This window comes from Manacus candei, unplaced genomic scaffold (assembly GCF_025592945.1).
Source record: "Manacus candei isolate 608988 ecotype Guabito, Panama unplaced genomic scaffold, ASM2559294v1 h1tg000015l, whole genome shotgun sequence".
In the NCBI taxonomy this organism is placed as follows: domain Eukaryota; kingdom Metazoa; phylum Chordata; class Aves; order Passeriformes; family Pipridae; genus Manacus; species Manacus candei.
This window is the reverse complement of record NW_026138063.1, coordinates 23,147,271-23,167,282: the sequence shown is the minus strand read 5'-3', so window position 1 is coordinate 23,167,282 and position 20,012 is coordinate 23,147,271. Positions and strand designations below refer to the sequence as shown.

At 47.5% G+C, this 20,012-nt stretch overlaps 1 protein-coding gene across 1 annotated transcript in view; it reads left to right on the top strand.

Moving 5' to 3' along the window:
- The first annotated feature begins 9,846 nt into the window (after window positions 1–9,846).
- Window positions 9,847–20,012, top strand: part of LIMS2 (LIM zinc finger domain containing 2) — a 32,469-nt gene continuing 22,303 nt past the window's right edge. The window contains exon 1 of the mRNA XM_051782485.1: window positions 9,847–10,010. Coding sequence (XP_051638445.1) covers window positions 10,000–10,010 — 11 coding nt within the window. The 5' untranslated portion in view covers window positions 9,847–9,999. The remainder of the gene's footprint in view (window positions 10,011–20,012) is intronic.

Genomic DNA, 20,012 nt, shown 5'->3' with positions numbered 1-20,012 from the left:
AGCTTGGGCAGCAGTGACTGCACAGCCCTGCCTGAGGAGCCCAGCACCCTGCCCGCGGTGGCAGCAGCTCTGCGGGCCCAGAGCTCTGGCTCAGAGGGGTGTCGGCCACAGCCCTGTAGCCTGGGCAGCCGCAGGGGCCCGGACTGGCTGCCAGCCCTGCCTGTGCCACTGCCCCTGGCCGGCAGCACCCGGCGGACGTGCCCCGGCAGGGCCCCCTTCCTCTGCTTGTCCCCAGCCAGGCCAGCCTGGCCACCTTGGGGGTGTGCCCACCCTGCTGCTGAGGCCTCCAGGGCTTCTGCCACAGGACTGGGAGTTGCCTCGAGAAAGCACCAGAGCAGCCAGGTGGCAGGGAAGGAGGTGGCTGCCTGGGGCTGCTTATGGCCTCTGCCCCCCAGTTCCTCAGGGGCTTTTTTCCCGCTCTATTAGTTCCATCACTGCAATGAAGAGAACCATGGAGAGCTCCTGCACTCTGCTGTGGTCCTGGTGGAAAGAAAGAGGAAAAGACCTCAGCACCAGCTTCTCCACGCTCATGTAGGCATAGGCCTCAAAATCCATAGGGCACAAAGTTTCCCAGCAGTACCCAGAGCCCGTGGGGATGGGGGGGGGCACAGAGACGTTTTGAAACAGCAGCCTGAGCACCTCAGCCAGCTGCAGGCCAGTACAGATGGATATTAGGATGTATTTCCTGTTGAACCTGTTCTGGAGCTGTGTCTGGAGCCTGTTCTGGAGCACATTTGTGAACACAGAGAGGGTCAACCTAACCACATCTCTGTCTGTATCCTGCAGTAGCTCCACAAGGCTTTCACTCAGGCTCCAAACAAATGCTCTTGTCCTGTGAGGAACACAGTGCTGTGCTGTGAAGCCATGAATGGCTGCATTGCCAACACTGCTCTGGTGGTGCAGCCCCACGCTGCTGTCACGGGGCCCACAGGCCAAAGGCGTGTCCCAGAGGACTCAGGCAGCTGAACGGGGAGGAGGAGAGCTGGGAGCAGCTGCCACAGCTGCCAAAACCCAGCCAAGTCCAAGTGACTGCACTGCACAGCCGCACGCTGCTGGCACGGCTTCAACCAGCTGCTCCCTTCTCATCCTCGAGGGATCCTTGCTGAGCACCACGAGGACTCTGAGCACCAGGTGATGCCGCTATGTGCTACACAACTTCCTAGAAAGGATCTGCAGGACCCTGTCACCGCATTCTCTCGTGTCCAGGCAGTGCAGAACCTGAAAGGTAGGAAGCAGTGACGGGGTGCCCGGCCGGCAGGAGCCCAGACCCGCACAGGGCTGTGCCCAGGCAGCAGCACAGCGTGCAGGCACCGTCCCGGGCAGCTGCGGCTGAGAGAGGGCAGAGAGGGGGAGGCAGCGGTGGCCGTCAGGCTCCCCAGGGAACGCCATGGAAAGGAGTTCCCAGAGCGGCTCTTCCTTGCTCAGCAGCTCCAGCGGGTGGAGTGTGATGCACGTTCCCCTTCCCCGCTCCCCTTGCCCTCTTGGGGGGGGGCGCGGCCCAAATGACCCCAGGGCCGCCCCCGCGACCCCACCCGCCCTGGGCAACCGCGCCGAGCGCTGGTTCTTTGCCTGCGGTACCGCTCTTTCATCGGCAGGCGGCACCGGAGAGTCATTGAAGTCAGTGCGCATGCGCCTTTCTGTCGGTGGGGAGCGCTTACTGACCACGTGACACCATACGTCGGGCAACTGACTCCATCATCATCATCATCAATCATCATCATCATCATCATCATCATCATCATCATCATCATCATCATCATCATGGCTGGGCTTCGGAAGGAAGATTTGGGAAGGGCTCTACCCACTTTTGTTACAAGAGCATTGGTGGCTATAAATGCGGTTAAGGCCTTCGAGCCTGCACAATGGATTTTTTAGGTGAGAGACAGTGTGTGCTGAACTCAGAGCCCACCCTTTAATCCTAAGGTTCATCTGCCAGGGCCGAGCGAGCTTGAACGGTGGCAGTGAGGTCCTCAGGACGTAGGTTTGTTTAGAGTGACCTTCTCTTAGATGGATGGCCTTACAGGGCTGACGAGCTCCATCTGCCCGGGTTGAGAGTTGTCCTTCTCTTCTGTTTGTTCCGGGGCTCCCCTCTCAACTCCCACGATGGCACTGTCCGCACAGGCGAAGCTCCCATTCTCTCGCTCCTTTCCGCGCCCGGGGCCGTGCCCCAGCGCCCCGGAAGACTGACTACACATGTGCGAACGGTGTCACCATCTTGCCCTTTCTTACCCCGTGACAGATCCTTCGGTTTTGATAGTGCGCATGCGCCAGCCTGCCGGTACTTTGTCCTTGCGTATCACGTGACCCTCGGGCTCAGTGGAGCGACTGCGCATGTGCGCCCTTCTTTGCTGCAGTACTGCATTGAGCCGGCAGGTGTCACCAGCGAGTCTCGCGCATGCGCAGTGCCGCGCGGCCCCGGCCGGGCCACAGCGGCCATTCCCGGCCCGCCCAGGGCGGGGATGGAGGGGGGACAGGGAGAGGGCTGGGAAAGCTTCCCAGTGCGCAGAGCTTTTTCTGCCGCCTTCAGAGCGGGCACATCTTCTCACATTTTCAAGCCCTTTGGTTTTTCGTTTACATATTCAAAAGTCACATTTGTGTTTTTCAAATGCTAGAAACTTTAAAAGTTTTAGTATTTTACACACACACACGCACCCTTCCTATGAATTTTCAGGTGTTTTTGGACTGTAACCTTCCTTACTGGGGGATCCCACCTGACCCCCTTGATTCCCCACTCATCTTCTTTGAGGGAGTGAGAGGAAATTCTGAGGTAAAAGTTCATCTTTTAGGGGTCTGGGGGCAGATCTTGGGGTGAAAAAGGTAAATTTGGCAGTGCAGGACGAAATCTTGAGGTAAAAGGGGCAGATGTTGAGGTAAAAATGCAGATATGGGGGTGAAAATGCAAATTTTGGGGGGTGGGAGAACATTTCTAAGGTAAAAAAGTCAGATTTTGGTGCCTGGGTGGAGATTCTGGGGTAAAATGGCAGAATTGGGGTAAAAGGAGCAGACTGGGGAATCAGAGGGGTTATTTTGAGATGGAAAAGACAGATGTGGGGTGACAATATCAGATTTTGGTGTCTGGGTGGAGACTTTGGGGTGAAAGGGGCAGATTTTGAGGTGAAAAGGGCAAATTTGGGGTGAAAATGGCAGATTTTGGTGCCTTGAGGGAGATCTAGAGGTTGAAAAGGCAAATATCGGGGTGGACAATGTAGATTTGGGGTGAAAATGTCAGGTTTTAGGGCCTGGGGGGCAGATTTGAGACTGAAAAAAGCTGATTTTGATGCCTGGAGGGAGATTTTGAGACAGAAATGGGCAAATTTGATGCAAAGACGGTCAGATTTGGGGTGAAAGGGTCAGATATATGGGTCAAAAAGGCAAAATCAGGGTGAAAAGTGGCAGATTGGGGATGAAAAGGGGCTGATACGGTGTAAAAATGGCAGATTTGGGGTGAAAAGGGCAGATTTTTGGGTCTGGAGTCAGATTTGGGATTTAAAAGGCTGATTTTGCTGTCTGGAGGGAGAATTCGGGGTGAAAATTGCAGATTTTGGGATGAAAAGGTCTGATTTGGGGTGAAAGGGGCCAATCTGGGGGGGAAAGCTGCAAATTTGGGGTGAAAAGTGCTGGTTTCGAGGGCCCACACGTGGTGGGGAAGAGAGGGGCCCTGAGAGTGGCCCAGCTGATGAGAGCCTGGTGCTGGTAACACCAAGGGTTTGATCCCATATGGGCCTTGCATTTGGGACTGGACTCGGTGGTCCTTGTAGGTCCCTTCCAACCCAGAATATTCTGTGATTCTCCTTCACCCCATCATTGGTCTCCCAGTGACATTGGGGTGTCCCAAAAGACACCATCACCCCCCCCCAGGCTCCAACCCCCCCCCCCTTTCTTGCTCACCCCTAAAGAAGGCACAAAACGAGTCAAACTGCCCTGAACAGCAGCACGTTGCTTTAATACTGCCTTTGGCAAATGTACATTCTCCCCCCAAAAAAGGGGGCTCTGCTGGAAAACTGATGGCAGGAAAGCCCCTCAAAGGGCTGAAGTCCTCCCCTTCCCAGCTCCTGTCCCACAGGCTGGCGGCTGCCCCGAGGCACAGGGGCAGTGCTCGGACAGTGCCTCGCCTCCCACTCCAGCTCCTGAGCTCCAGCAGTGCCGGGAGATGTCTCCTCCCTTCCCCAGGGCGCTGCTGCAGGGACATCCCCCCGGGATGGCTGCAGGACAGGCTGCACCGGGACGGCAATCTGGGCTCCCAGACCCACCCAACAGCCCTCGTGTTGCTGCTGCTCCTCCCGCTCAGCCAGCAGGGCTGAGAGAGGGAAAACTTACAGAGGGAACTGGAAAAACCACCCCAAATCTCAGGAACTTTCTTTTTGCTAAAATCTTGTGCCTGTGTTTACATACCTCTGAAAAAACACTCCCACTGGAGAAGTCCTGGATTTTCCTTTGGCATTCAGTGAAGTGGCACAGCTCAAACTGATGCCATTAAATTGTCCATTTCCAAAATCCAGGTTGTCCTTTTGCCGTGGGGTTTTTGCCTGTTCCCTAGTCCACAGGGACCTCTGGCAGCTGCACTGCCCACGAGCTGCTGTGGGAAACACCATCGGGAGGGAGGTAGAAATAAAACAATTCAGGGCACTATCTCAAAATATTGGGGAAAATACCATAACAGTCCATGGCCTCCCTTTGTAAACAGACACTGGGCTGCAAACACTGGCCCACCCAGCAAACAGCATCACACACATCCTTGCACTACAGCAGCTGGATGCCCTGGCTCGTGCACGTCTTCCACGTTCTCTCCTCAGTGAACACACAGCCTGGGCCAAAGTCCCAACTCATTCCTGAGTTAAAAGGGGAAAGGCAGGGACCAAAGTCACACCACCTCCCTCCAAGACCCCTCAGTGCATTTGGAGAAGATCACTTCCCACACTCCTTCAAGAATCAGCAGATTCATCCCTGCCCGCCTCCTCCCTCTGAAGGAGCATCCTCGACGATGTTGCACTTAATGTTACAGTCATACAGTCATGTACTTGCTTTGGGATTTGGCACTTCGTGCACCTCCAGTCACTGAAACACGTTAAAAGAATTAAGTGCAGAATGCTGAAGCTCCATCGTTCCAATTATATTTCAGTGGTATCACTTAAGGTACTAAAATCCAATGCAATACTTAAAAAAATTAAAAGCAACATCCTCTCCCTCACTTCTAATTTTCCAGTTTAGCAGTCCTCCTAAGAACAGGTTAAAGAAAAAAAGCCCAAGACTAGTGAACAAAATCACCTGCTTTCCATATGGTTTGTAAACAGAATACATTTTCATTGGACCTGATTGCTTTTCTAAGAAAAAAAATCTTGTACAGGTAAAAACCATCCAGTAGGGAGGGGTTTCTGAGCCCACCCCTCCCAGGTAAAGGATCTGAGGAGGAGCAGCACAGAAGGATCCAAAAGTGCGCAAGGGAGGTTAAAATTGACTGTGTTTGGTAGGAACATTTGAAAACAAAATGCTTTGCAGCTCTCTCAAGTCTGAAGCTCACAGAAACTAAATGAGCTTGCCCTCCTGCTGCATTCTCTGCCTTCTCTGATCAAAGGAGAATCACATCATGCAAAAGATAAAAGATGGTAACGTGTCCCATGCCCCAAAAATTGACCAAGTGACGCTGGTTCTGAGCCCCCAGAAGGCAACTCTGGGTCTCTGCTTGCCAGCCCAAAATCACAGGACTCGGGCTCAGTTCCGAGCCCCCCAAACACAGCACTGGAGCTCTCCCTCTGAGCCCCAGAACTGATCGTGGTCCGGTCCCACCCACTCCTTTTATAGCCACGGCCCTGCCCAGGCCCCACCCCTTACCCTACCCACTCTTTTAACATTATAAAGCCAAGATTTAATCCGGAGCACCAGGTGTTGATGGGCAGCAGCCTGCCCTGCACAGCCTCCAGGGTTGGAGTTCAGTCCATTATTCCCAGGGTTGGAATGACTCTGGCATTATCTTGTGGCCACGAATGGGACAGAAACCCCAGAGCCAACAGGAACTCCAGTCAGCAGCAGGCAGATGTTATCCCTTCCCAGCTTTTGGGGAGTGGGGTGGAAAGCCCCTTTCCCTGTCCAGCAGTCGGAGTCATCCCCGCCGCAGAGCCCGCACCAATCCTCAGCCTTGTTGGAGCCAGTTCCCTAGTCACAGCCCACTTTCTGCAGAAAACAGGGAAAGACTGGGTATTATGAGAGAATTCTTCCCTGTGAGGGTGGGGAGGCCCTGGCACAGGTTGCCCAGAGGCGCAGTGGCTGCCCCATCCCCAGAAGTGTCTAAAGCCAGATTCGTCAGGGCTTGGAGCAACCTGGGACAGTGGCAGGTGTCCCTGCCCATGGCAGGGGGTGGAACGAGATGATCCTTAAGAGTTCCTTCCAACCCAAACCATTTTGGGATTCCATGATATGAAATGATCAGTGGAAGAGAAGTGGAGCATTCCCGTGGAACAGGTCTGTGCTGTTCTCTAATTTAATTTAAATCTTGGGGCATTATGAGTGTGCTGGTTTAAAGGTAAACCGGCAGGAGAAATGAACCCAACTCAAAAGAGATTATGTCAGAGTTACAATTTAATAAAAATAATACAATAAATACAATTATATGGACAAACAATTGGTTTTAACCCACGAAACCCAGATGTATAACCCAGCACCCTGGGGCACAAACAGAGTGGTGTTCGTTGGCCCCCCGTGCTGAGCCCCACGTGGTCCCCCTGAGTCTAAAGTAAAAGGAAAGGAAAATCTCTTGGTGAGAGTGCTGGTCACAGTCTGGTTGAAGGTGGCGACTGCAGTCCAGTTGAGGGTGGTGGTCGCAGTCCAGTCGAGGTTCTGGTCCTCCTCTGGATCCAACAAGTGGGCCCAGAAGTCCCAAGACCCCAAGATTATATACACTCAGGTTGGAGTGGCAATGCCCAGTACCTCCCCCAGGGCGGGAAGTTCCACAGTCATGAGATATTTTTGGAATCCTTGGTGGCCCATTAGCAGACATGACCCCTCAGGCTGGGTGTGGAGATGCTTAATGACTCCCCGGAGGGGAGTTATCACACCTGAGTCATTGGTGTGAGGATAGGAACATCCTATCTCACAGGCTTCAGGAGTAAAAGAATGTTTTTAGCTGATGGAAATTAGATTCCAGGAGCTTCATCTCCTGGAGATTCCCTGGGGAGCTGATCTGCTCTCCCGTGCCTCCTACTCTCAGTTCCTGCCCAGCCAGAGCTAACTGTGCAATGGACACAAGCACTTACACCCTGGATAGGGAATGGGTGACTGGCTTGTGCAGAATTCACCTAAAGGGTAAAAAAATAGGGATTATGGGAGTATCTGGGAACCTGCTGGAAGGAGAGAAGCACAACACCACGTTTTCACACTGTGGGTGGAGTCGTGGAATCTAAACCAGCACAAACTGCTACTCCAAAATGAACATACAGGGCCAAACAAGGGTCACTGTCACTATGGAGAGGCAAAAGAAGTTGTTTGGGACTTGGATTATCCCCTTGGGTCATGCTGGTTGCTGTGATGCATAGAATTCCACACATTGGACTGCCAAAATTTCCCAGCCCAGGGGCTTTCAGTGACACAGAAGCACAAAGATTGTTCTCTGTGGGTTTCAGTATCAGCTTTGCTGGTTTAGATGAATTCTACCTATAGCCTGGAACTCCATGATGAATTCCTGCTGGAATAGCCTCACAGCACCTCATGGAGCCCATATATTCCCATGCAGAGCTACCAATCTAACACCAGGTTTGTCAGGAACCATCCAAGGTTCCAAGGAAGCTCAGCAGCATCGGGACAAGGACAGGTTTATATTCCATAGAATTTGCTATTTATAACCTTGTCCCCCAGCCCCACTGATGTCCCTGTGGGTAACTTTACTGAGTTCCCTGGAATTCAGCCAATTGCCCCCCCTCCCAAGGTTGGGCTCCAGGGATGTGTTTGCCCAGGAGAAGGGGGTGGCCGGACACGCTCCCGGCCTGTGGTGAGGCAGCAGCTGAGCACAGGTGAGGACATCTCTCTGTGCAGGAAGGCAGTTTCATTTCAGAGCCTCAGGAGTGGCCTCTGGAAGTTCATTTCCCTGAGGAGAGGGATGCACATACCTGCCTTCAGGGCATCTCAGGTCTGGCCCACCTGTTAAAGCTTTCCATGGGTTCTGCAGTTCTGGTTTGGAAAAACTCCAAACTTAATACAAACAAAACTTTGTCCAACTAAAACCCTTTACTTTAAGGTATTTCTGGGGGCTATTGGTTGGGGTTTAATTTCTGTGATGGAAGATTCCCTTGGCTTTAATGCTGATGATGGATGATGTTCTCAGGCTGGAAGGGCAGAGATTTGGGGCGGGCAGGAACACACGTGGGGTTTTGTGGCAGCTCTGGGAGGTTGGCACCGGGAATTGCTGTCTGTGCTCCTCTGCAAACACAATGTGCCAACATTCCCTAGTGCCAGCTGGTTTCTTCGAGTATTTTTGGGGTGTTGGGGTCCATCTGGGGTGAAGCATCTCATGGTGCCTCTTCAGAGCAGCCCATGGTGGAAGGACTGCAGGCAGACCTTTATCCATGCCCATCCGAGAGCTGCCCAGGCATCCCAGTGCCCATCACTGGGTTCCCATCCCTGGGATGTGTGTTTTGCAGACAAGCCCTGCCTGGGAGACAAGTCCATCTCTGCAGGATTGGTAAGAGAAAGATGGTATTTGAGATCAATACAGCTGAGAGCAGCCCCACTGGACACAGGAGGCGAGAGGAAGGATTGGCTGTGCTGATGGCCCAGTGGCTGGGAGGTGGCTTGAGCCCTAGTGCTGCCATGTGCCGTGCTCCTCCCAGCCCCTTGGAAATACCTGGAGTCTCCTTTGCACATCCAATCCCAGTAATCTGTGCTTCTCTCTAAAGGAGAACTGCAGGCGTAAAGAGATGACATGATGGCACTCAGAAACCATTATAACGGGAGAGAATGACTAAGAGCTTGTCTGTTGCTGTTGCCCTCAGCCAAATCTGTTGAGTTGCTGGTTACTTATTGTCTATTACTCTTTCCTCAGCCAAAAGTTAAACTAAAATAAACCCCTCTAACTCAATTCTTCACGCTGATTTAAGTAAGTAATAAACCCATCAAATGCTAATTTAACCTGTACAATTCTAAATATTTACTGCAGGGCTGAAAAATGAGATGTTTGGACGCCGAGAAACACAGAGAGCACAGATTTCCACCATCAGTCCCAAGCTGCAACAACATATGTAGCAGTGGTGAGTCACATCATAGCAGGCTACCTCATAAGACGAAAACAACGCTTGAAATTGCTTTTGGGCAGAAGCTCCCCATCCCATTTGGTGGATCACCTTAGCATTGATACAGTATGTCACAGAACATCTGATCACAGGCAAGAAGGGCTTAGATGTTACGAAAAACGTCGCACTTGGAGGTGTCCCTCATAGGGAACGCGATCCCTCATCCCTCAGCAGCAAGGGCTGCCATCACCACTTCCTAGGAGCCTTCCCGAGGTGCCTTCTGCTGCCCCGAGGGTAAAACTCCCCCTGCGGGGATGCGCAGGGAGCGCTCCAGCCTGTCCGGCGGGCTGGGAGCGCGGCTGCTTTGATCGCGGGAACCAAAAGTCACCTCAGGGAGGTGTGTCAGACACAACCGGGCACCAGGTAGCGGCTCGGCCAGCGCCGCCCCGCTCCGGGACGGGCTCGCAGTAGCCGCTCTCTGCTCGCTGCCCGGTGGGGCGAACGGCTCCGGCGGCGGGGCAGGGGCAGGGGCAGGGGCAGGGGCAGGGGCAGGCGGCGTGCTCCGGCTGCCCCCCCCCGCTCCGCCGCCTCTTTATTCCCTATTTTTTTCCCTTTATAGGAAAAGCATGCGCGGGCCCGGGCGGGCTGTCCTGAGTCACCGCGGGCCGCGGCGCCCGCCCACGCCTGAGGAGCCCGGGCCGGGGCGGGGTTAGCGCTGCCCGCCGGGGCCGCAGCGGCCGAGCCGGAGAGGGGTCCCAGCCCGCGGCCCCTCAGCCCCGCAGCCATGACGGGCAGGTAAGGCCGGGCAGGGGGGAGCCCCGGGGAGCCCCTGGGCAGGCGGGGAAGGGTCGGGAGCAGCTCCTGCTCGCCCTGGGTGACGCCGTGGTGTGCCCGGCGGGGAGGGCGAGGGGGAGGACACTTCGCTGCGTGAGGCTCGGGCGGAGCGGGGCCCGCAGGGCAGCTCCGCTATGCCTCACCCGGCTGCCCGGGACACGGCGAGGGGCGGTGGGAGGACCGGCAGCAGAGCTGGGAGGCAGCGGCCGGAGGTGCGAGCGGTGCCCGCCCAGCAGCCCGGTCTGTGCGGCCCATGGCGGGACCCGGGCTCGCGGCATCGCTGCCCCACAGACCCATCCACACGCAGCCCCTCTGCCCACACAGACCCATCCACACGCAGCCCCTCTGCCCACACAGACCCATCCACACGCAGCCCCTCTGCCCACACAGACCCATCCACACGCAGCCCCTCTGCCCACACAGGCACTCTGTTCTCCTTCGAGCTGCCCTCGGGGTTAACATGTCCCAGGAGCTGCTTAACTATGGAGCTTGATTCTCCACCTGTGCTGTCTGATAGTGGAGAACTCTGTGAAGTCACCTAATTGATGGATATAAGTGAGGAAAACAGTAGGAAAAGCATTTATTAGCATTTTGCGAGGGTTTGCACAAGTGCTTTAGTGCCCCTTTGTTCTCCCATCTGTCAAATAAAATCTAGACGTTACAAAGCAGTTTGTGCAAATAAGCTTGCTTTTGTTGAATGTCTTGGAGATGAGAAGCATGAAAAAGTGATACTAAAATTAGTAGGGTGCCCTTTTCAGGATACTCATCCTCCTGAATCTTACTATCATTATTGTAATCCTGAAGCATTGTTCTTCCCGACTAGGAATACTGAAACGGATCCACAGTATACTTATACTTTTGTGTATAAGTATTCACTTTTCTTTTGTGTGATGTGTTGATGTTTGTATTATGCGTCTTATGATAATTTGATAATTCCCAATTGGTAGGTTGTTGGGTATGAAAACATGCTGAATAATTCTATATGCTTATCTGTGATTTAGGTGGGTGTTAATTGATGCTGTTGGGTGATTGTACATCATCAAAACACTTCTGGGTTTTGCCTCTTGTCTTTAATGGTTCCTTTTTTTCTTTTTCTGACATGTGAAATAGGTGCGTATTTACAAGCTTACATTCATTTCCTTACAACTTGAGGCAGACTCAAGAGTCTTAAATGTTCACAAGTCGTGGGTACCTATCCAGCTTCTAAATGGAGACAGAAAGAGAGGACCTGGGAAGAATTGTGGCTGTATGAACCCAGCTGATTTCATTTTTACAGAATTGTGGTGTCGTGCTGTTTAGAATGACAGGTTTTACCTCAGGTGAAATCACTCAGCTGAGGAGGACAGTGGGAAATGCTGGACAGTAATCCTTGTCTTCTCTCCATGCTTCCTCTGGAACCTGCCTGTAAAAATGCAACACCATTCAGTGACAAGAAGCTGTGTGAGGCTGAGTGGGGAGTTCCAAGGCTGAGACACTGCAGAGTGTGCAGTTCAAAGCAATGCAGGGATTTCTCTCTCCTTTTCCTTGGGTGTATTTAGAGGGTTGTTAAAATGAGCAGGCTTGGCTTTAGCTTGTGAAAAGTGAAGGCAAGTGTTATTTAATGTTTTCAGAAATGTTTGTCCTGGGAGGTTTGTCAGCTATGAACATATCTAAAGCTCTGTCTGCTGTTGTTCCCAGGACAGAACAATTAACTGTTCTGTCCAAGATGTTTGTCACAGCTGTTTCCCTGTTAATGGTATCATCCATTTAGGGTGGCAGCTTCCCAGCAAAACGAGACCTGTATGGCAGGAGCACCCCCACAATGTGGGAACCTTCCCCAGCCAGGAACAGGATATAAATGGTCTTGAAACTTGACAGAGGGAAGGGAATGACTGTGATGTTTCACAGTGTGGTAAAGTGAGGAAGACTGGAAAACATGAGGTGTTCAAACAATATTCTTTTTCATTCACCTTTCTTGTCAAATGAAATACAAAAGGACTCTCTTCTAGATACTCTGATTACTGATGGTAATTAAAATAAATGAAAAATAACTCAATTTTCATTGTGTTCTGTCCCATTCAGCTGCAGAGGAAATTTAAATAGATGCAGTAATTTGATTTATTGATTTTTAGCATTAGGGAAAAATATAACTCCAGGGGAAAAAAAAAGAAAGATGTGCACTTCTATGTATTCATAGTAGAAAATTATTAAAATTAGGTGACTATTTAGCAAATGAAATTCAAATCTTACATGTATTACTAGTTAGATTGCTAGAGTGTGAGGACTGTGTTTTGTTAGAGAAAAGTGATAACTAGATAATTGGAATTTGCAAATAGTAATTGTGTCTGCCAAGTCTGGGTTAGGCTATTAGTGGAGCAGAGGAGGAGAACCACCTCCCTCGACCTGCTGGTCACACATTGTGGTTTTATGACTTCACATGTTGTTTAAGTACATTTGGAAATAAACTCTGTATAGGAGATGGGACGTTAGATATAAAATCAGTATGTTTCTAAGCAGCCTTTCTGTGTTTTGCAGTGTTTGGAAATACAATTGGTGTGATTTTTGGTGCCTTTAGAAGTTTACTGTGGTCCTTCCTTACTCATAAATAAGGGAAGACTGCTTCTAGAATTTCTATGTGATGTATTTGGTCCATCTGTTCATTTTGACTTTTGCATTTTTGAGGATTGTTGGAGTTTGGGGTGGGATTGGTTCTTTTTGTTTGTTTGTTGTTTTTTTGTTTGGGTTTTTTCATTTAATAGTTCGGGGTTTTTTCTTTGTCTTTGTGATGGATTTGTTCCTAAGGAAGATCATCTGTGAATAACCAGTGAGCAAAACATTGTCCAATGCCCAAAGTAGAAACTAAACCAGAATGGAAGAGAGTTTCTTTTTAAGACTTTGCTGCTGTGGTGTTGATTAGAAAACACAAAAGTAAAATATGCCTGGGCTGTTTTATTGCGTTTAGAAATTAATACAAAGCTCAAGAAAAACATTTTTCCTAAATGCACGTTTCAGAGCATAATTATTTTTGTAAGAAACTTTTATTATCACTATACTTGGTTAAATTGGGATATGGATACGCCTATGCACTTCCTGTAGTCAACAAAAGAAGAGCAGCTGCATTTACAGATACACTTATTGATTGTTCCTAATCCAGTGGAGGTAAGAAATAAGGGTATATTATTTTTAATTAGGCTAGCTGACTAGATGTTTTTTAGCTGAGTAGAGAGCTGCTGCTGCTGTGCATGTGCTCCATTTCATGAAACAGTTGCAAGTAAAAGGGTTTAAAAGAGGAGGAGGGAGTATAATGGATGGTAATACTAAGAAAGGTTCTTGGTGCTGAGTAGAAAGTACCTGCATCAAATAAATAGAAGATGTCTCATCTCTCTGAGTTAGTAGCAACCATTTCTGCTCTTCTGGGTTGAAAATGTGGTTTTGATCTTGTCTTTCTGTCTAAATCTGCTCTCTGTGGCTCTCTAGATAGATTTTATCTTGTTGGAAAGTCCTTAGTCTGTTCTGAGGCCACAGAGGTGCTTCTTCAAGGAAGAGCCACTTGTTAATGCCTGAAAGAAGTCTAGCTGCATTTTTCTCTGCTTTGGCCCAGAGAGTAACCACGTGTAAGATTTTGTCATCAGTCTGGTCTCTTAAAAGTGATCTGCCAAGAGGGAAAGAAAAACAAACCTGTGCCTTTTCACTCTTTATGTATGAGGTGGCAAGAGAGAAGTGTGTGAGGGAGGTTGTGCTGAGGGATGGGAAGACAGGATATTTATTGTTGTGATGGGTTTTTTTTCTCTAATCCCCTCATCTTCCCTCTTGAAGAAGAGTCATACTTCCTGTGGAAGAATGGTCATTTGAAAACCAAAAAAATCATGTCATATGAGTCAGAACAGTAAAAGTTTAGGTGTTTGAGAGAGAAAGAGGTTTTTAACCAGATTGCTGAAGGTTAAGGGAGATTAATGTGGTGGTGATTTAATAAAAAATAAAAAGGTGATTTAATTTTACATCTTAAAAGCGGTTTATTGCTCTAAAATTTAAAAGCTCAGCGAAACACCCAGTATGGAGGACATTTTTCTTCTGTTCCATTTACATCATGAAATAGAAATGGATAAACCACACTTACAATCTGAAAGAAATTATAGTGGCAGATTGCTGTCAGGTCAGGAGCTGAAACTCCCAGTGACATGTAGGGTGAATTATAGATTTTGAGGTTGCTAATTTGTGGATTTGAAAGTATGTTGTTCTTTATTTGTGCTTGTTCTGCTGGGCAGAACCCTTCTGTTTCTCTTTTTTGTCAGAAGGGATATCTGCTGGTTAATATTGATTTAGAACTCATGAAGTCATCACTCCTGTCTTTTTTTCCTCTGTAGCTTGCCAAGCCATAGTCATGCTATGTATTTCATGCTCATGCTACAAAAATCCTTTTTTTTTTTTTTTTTTTTACAGTTTACTGAAAAGGAATTTGTTGGTAATGACTCTTAAGATGTTTTTTCATGGTGATGCTGAACAAATTACACTGACTCCATTGCTCATGTCCTCCACTCCTTTCCCTTTATTCTCTCAGAAAGTGACTTCTGTGTTCCCAGGTTTTACTCTTCCCAATCCCTACACCAGGCCCGAGGTATCTGTGCAGTGTGATCCTCTTTCTCTCTTGCAGTGCTGGGTGGACAGGGGGAGTGCTAGAAAGAGTGAACTCCTGTTTGAAGGCCCTGTTCAGTCCCCAGCAGAGAGCTCTGGGGGCTGGAATGCCAAGTATGTTCCTTCTCCCTGCTTCCTGACGTCTGTTACATGCCACTTCTGCTGGCTACAGCGTGTCCGGAGAGCAGAAGCCTTCATGGCTTTGTTTTTGGAATATGTTTGATCCAAATGGAAGGAACAGTTCAGTTGTTTACAGTACTGGTAGGACATTGTGTGGTGCAGCAGCCTGCAGGAAGTACTTGGAGATGCCTGGGTCAGATACCGAGCTGCAGTAAACTAAAGTGTTTGCTGGCAAGAGCTCTAGTAATCTGCTTTGCTTTGCTGCATTTCTCTGTGATTTGATCAGAAAGTTTTCTTGAATTAAGTGTCTCAATTATGCAAAGACACGGGATTTTTTATTTTTTAACCTCACTTATTACATTTATACAGATCCATTCTGCCAGGCTAACACAGAGTGAGGTGCTGATGTAGACCTTGGTGTGCTGCATTAAATAAGTAATACATGAAAGGTGGAATACAGGAAAGGTGGAATACAGGAAAGAAGTTGTCAGGTCCTTGAGGCTGTGGCAGAATGGGAGACAGGTTGTAAGGAATAATGCTCGAGCAGGGGTCTGTGCATCCTGCTTTCCTCTTTGGGGAGGCAACTCCCCAAAGGAAGGTGACTCACTGAGTGTCGGTGTCGCTGGTGTTGGCTCCAGCTGTCTCTGCATTCCCCTGGACAGTGGCCTTGGGTGCCATGGCTGGCCTGAGGCTCCGGGGGTTGGCATCCTCCAGGCTCTACCAGCGCCGGCAGGATCGGCTCAGTGGCACCGGCTCACTGCTGGGCACCAGGACACACACAGCACCTGGGCCCTGGGGGTATGTCTCTGAGGTGAAGGGAATGGTGTTGCTGCAGCATTTTCCAGGCTTTCAAAGGCATTTGGTTCTGGTGGTAGGTAGGGGTTTTTTTGTTTAAAGTGGGAGTTGTCTGCACACAACCAGAGGGGATGAGGTTTACTTTAGTTTCCAAGTAGATTATGAGGGAAAGGACTTTCGGTTTTTAACAATAACAGGAAAACAACAATGGAGAACCTTTCCCGTTTCTAGCTCTGGGCTAGACTGTTCAGAACCAGCATTGGTGCTAGTGTTGTTAATAGTGAAGTATTTGGGCACCATGGGAATAAAAAAAAATGATGAAATGCAGTAATTTTTCAAAGTGTCAATAAAATTCTATTGTTCCTTGGTTTTTAGGATTCAGTAGTCCATTTTTTCACCTATAATGTTAATAGAAAGCCTGTTGATTTTAGTTTTTGTAATTGTAAATGACTCCAATCCAGCAGAAACTGAAGTTTCAAGTGTAGCTGCTTCATGAGATTGTTTAGAACATGTCAACCAGAGCTCCTTAAATCTGTCCAGACAATTCCATTGCTTGAGTTGATCATTACTTTTTCTGTGCTTCACATTAAAATTTTACTTCACTTCTGAGTTTTCATTAGTGAATTTTGTGCAGGAGATAAATTAAAAGGAGTTAAATAGAACTTAGTTTCTTGCATTTCAGGAGAACTGTGAGCTGCAGCAGCAACATGGGATCTGAAGGCTGTGTTGCTGGGGAGAGCACTGAGCATGCAGGAGAGATCTTCTTTTATTAGCAGTCAGGAGTTCCAATTTTCAGCCTTTTCTTAGCAGGAAATAGACCTGATGCTTGCCTGGAATCAAGGGATTGGTTTGGCCTCTCAATTTGAACTGTGGATCCCTTACTAGAACCCGACTTTTCCTACTATTTTCCTTTTAGCCAGTAGCTACTGGTCAGTTGATAAATTTTCACTTTTCACTGCACAAAGTTGTGGGTGTGAATGTATGAGAATTTAGCAAGGAGGGAAGTGAGAAGGTAGTGAAGGAACTGATGATGCCATCAAATGGAGAGGATGCTGTTCAGGAAGAGTGAGAAGCATGGAAGGGACCTGTGAGAGAAAAGAAAACAAGCACTGAAAAAGCATATGTACAGTAAATTGAGTACATTTTTCACATCATAGTTCTTAAAGCAAGGAGAGCACAAAGCCAACATGTTTTGGTTTTACTCAGCAGGTGACAGTGCTGAAGGTTATAATCCATTTGAGAAATTTGTCTCCTGTCTTGTAGTATTTTATCCACGGTTTTTGAGCTACTGATAATTTTTACTTCTTCCTGATGGGTCCTGATAGTTTATGATCTTTCTTCAGGCAGATAAGAGGAATCCAAAAGTACTGCTGCTAGGTGGTGATAATTGATGAACACAATGGGAATGATTTGTGTTATCAGTGCTGGTAAACAAACATCACATTTAAGCTCCTTTGAGAGAATGAAAGTGAAGAAGAGAAAGATTAAACGTGTGTTAGGAGTTATTTATCAAATAGACATTCTGAGTGAAGTGGTACATACCTGATAATTAAAGAGTGGGTTTCCTGTGTAAGAGTTATAATTTATTTAAAACCTGCACATTTCTTTTTGTTGTCGATGTTTGCCTGGGCTGAGTGAACACTGCTAAATGTGTCTTTTTAAGTGATTGGTCATGATTTACTGGCAATAAGTATTGCTTTGTGTTGAGAGGGACCTCCAGGTACCCAGGGCATGGGATTTTTTTCTGTGTGAATATCATCAGACTTTGCTGCTGCTGGTCTCAAAGTTCTGCCTGACAGCGGCTTCCCAAGCATGGACATTGTACTCTGGTCTCAGCTGACATATGTGGAATCTTTTTTAAACCCCTGGCTTCTACTTACAGCAAATTGCTGTTGCTGGTAGGCCAAGGAGAGATTGGGGGTTTTTTCCATATTATGACCATAAGTTGCAGTTGTATATTTTTCTTAATTTCCGTTATCCCTGTGTTCTAAATAAGAACAAAAAACATTCATTTCATTGAGAGTTTGAGGGCTGCATGTTCAAGGAAGATATACTGAGATAAACACTACTAATTTCTTATTTAGCCAATGCAAAAATACTTAATCAGAATGAACTGAAAATTTAATGCAAGCAGAAGGAGGAATGCTGAAAATGTTAAGCTATGCACACAGTTTAACAGATGCACGACAAATCATACATTGAACAAATGGGAATTTTTTTTCTAACACTTTATGACAAGTTTAATAATGAAGAAGTTAATTCAGTTTGGGAATGTTGTCCAGATAGAAGTCAATTGCAGCAAAGCGATTTCGGAATGGTAAGGGTGGTTGAGGGCTGGTTTTCAGCACAAGTTCATGAACTGATACCCTTCCTCTTTCTTTTGTCTTTGCATTAGTCATTATCTGTGAAATTAATCATGAAGTCTGATGTTGTCCCAGCAGATTTTCTTTTTGGCTTTGTCAACACTGAGGACTCGAAGCCACAGATTCTCAGCCGAACTGTGGGGGTGGGAAGAACCCCCTCAGCTGGAGTGCTCTGATGTTTACCTTGGCTGCTGACATCTGTCATATGTGCAAGTGGTGATAGCTCTTTTGGTTTTGACTCTTCACTGTCCTACCCATGTGTGCCTGCACAGTGGAAATGACCATGTCAATGTGATCATATTTGGATATTTTCTATATACACTTGTTTCTACTGGTAAACCAGAATGAGCAGAGAATACTTTTATAGGGCTCCCCAGCACAGTTACAGTGCCTGTCTGCTGAGGTTTGGGTAATGCCTTGGGTTCTTGTATCTCAAATTATTGTCTTCCTTTCTTTTTGTAGTATCTGTAAGATTTTGGGTCGTCTGTATTAGTGATTCTTCATCAGCATGGTGATGAAGGAGAACTCTATTTGACACTAAAACCAAAAAGCTTTGGAAACCAATTAAAGAAAACTGATTTTTATTTTTTTCTTTTTTTTCTTTGCTGGGCTTTTCTCACAGAAGCACTCCTTGCTTCTGCAGTTCCTTTCTTGAACCTGACAAAGTCTGAGACTGTTCATCTCTTCTGCTTGTCCAGTTTTGGTTAATTTTGTCTTGCAGCCACATTTAAGATAATGAATTCTACTAATGCACAGGCTGGAGCTTCTCTTCTGCTGTCTTAGCAATGCAGTTATTAGATTTGCTAATTTTTCCTCAATCTGTCACCAGTGCTAGATCCCTGTGAAAAAATGTTTGAAAAAGGAGGTAATTTTGACTTTAATGACAGAAGGTAAAATGCTTTCAAATATTCCTGTAGCACCTGTACCTGTGGCAGAGAATGGGTCTCCTAATTAATGTCCACTTGTAAATAAGGAATTATTGTTTTTCTTTTTTTTTCCTTCCACTCGAGAGCAATTTGTAGTAAATACTTCTGAGAAATCAAAGCATGAGAAACCTGGTTATAATGGTAAAAAGCTAATTTCTGTAAGTTACGTGCTTTGACAAAGATTGTTAAAGATGGAGCACATAATGGTGAAAGATTGGAAAAGGCATTGTTTGAGAACTGGTATTTTTTGAGCTTGTGCAGGACAGGATAACTTCAGGATGTTGATCTCATCTAATAGCCTTTCCTGTCTTTGTGTCACTGGCTTATTGTTAAAACAGAGGAAGATTCTTTATTTTACTGAATAGCAAAAAATCAGTGAGCAAACAGAATAGAAGCAGCACTCTGTGTTGGGGACTGTCCTTTGTGGGAAAGATTTAGCTCTAAGTATCTCATGATTGACACAGCAAGTCAAACTTTAGTGGTCACTCCTGGTACACCACCATCCAAAGGATGGTTTATGTGTTGCCCTTCCTCTCCCCATGCTGCTGGCAGCAGTGTTTTTGCAGCAGTGTAGTAAACTGAATCATAAAACTGCTCTGAATCAGCACTGTGCTCCCTCTTCCTTCCAGCCTTGGTTAATTTTAACCAATTTTAAGCTGACTAAATGCTTTGTTTTGCCCAAGGAAGAGGACACACAGGGGTGTGTACTTGAGAGAAATTAAGCAACTGGAAAATATTAAAGTAAAACTTCTGAATAAATGCCAAGTCATATCTTTAGGGCAAAGCTGAACTGGCAGATTTTATCTTGAGTGTAAAACATAAAAGCATCTTAAGTGAAAAGGGATGCAAACTTAGGAGTGGAAAGAGAGCAGGGAGGTAAAACTTGAGCTGTGATTGTCAAAGAGCCACAGCTGCTGGTTTGTGTTGCAGGAGACACGTTGATCAGGAGCTGATGTGTGATTTAGTTGACTCCCATTAGTATGGCTCTTCCCAACAAATTTTAGTTGGGTTTTAGCTGCAGCAGAGAACTGTGTTATTTTGTGTACTGATTTTTTTATTTTAAGTTTTCCTGGACTGATAGTTTCTTTTGTGTGAGTAATGAGTCACACTCATTAGCTCATTTGCACGGACAGCTCAGACTGCATCAC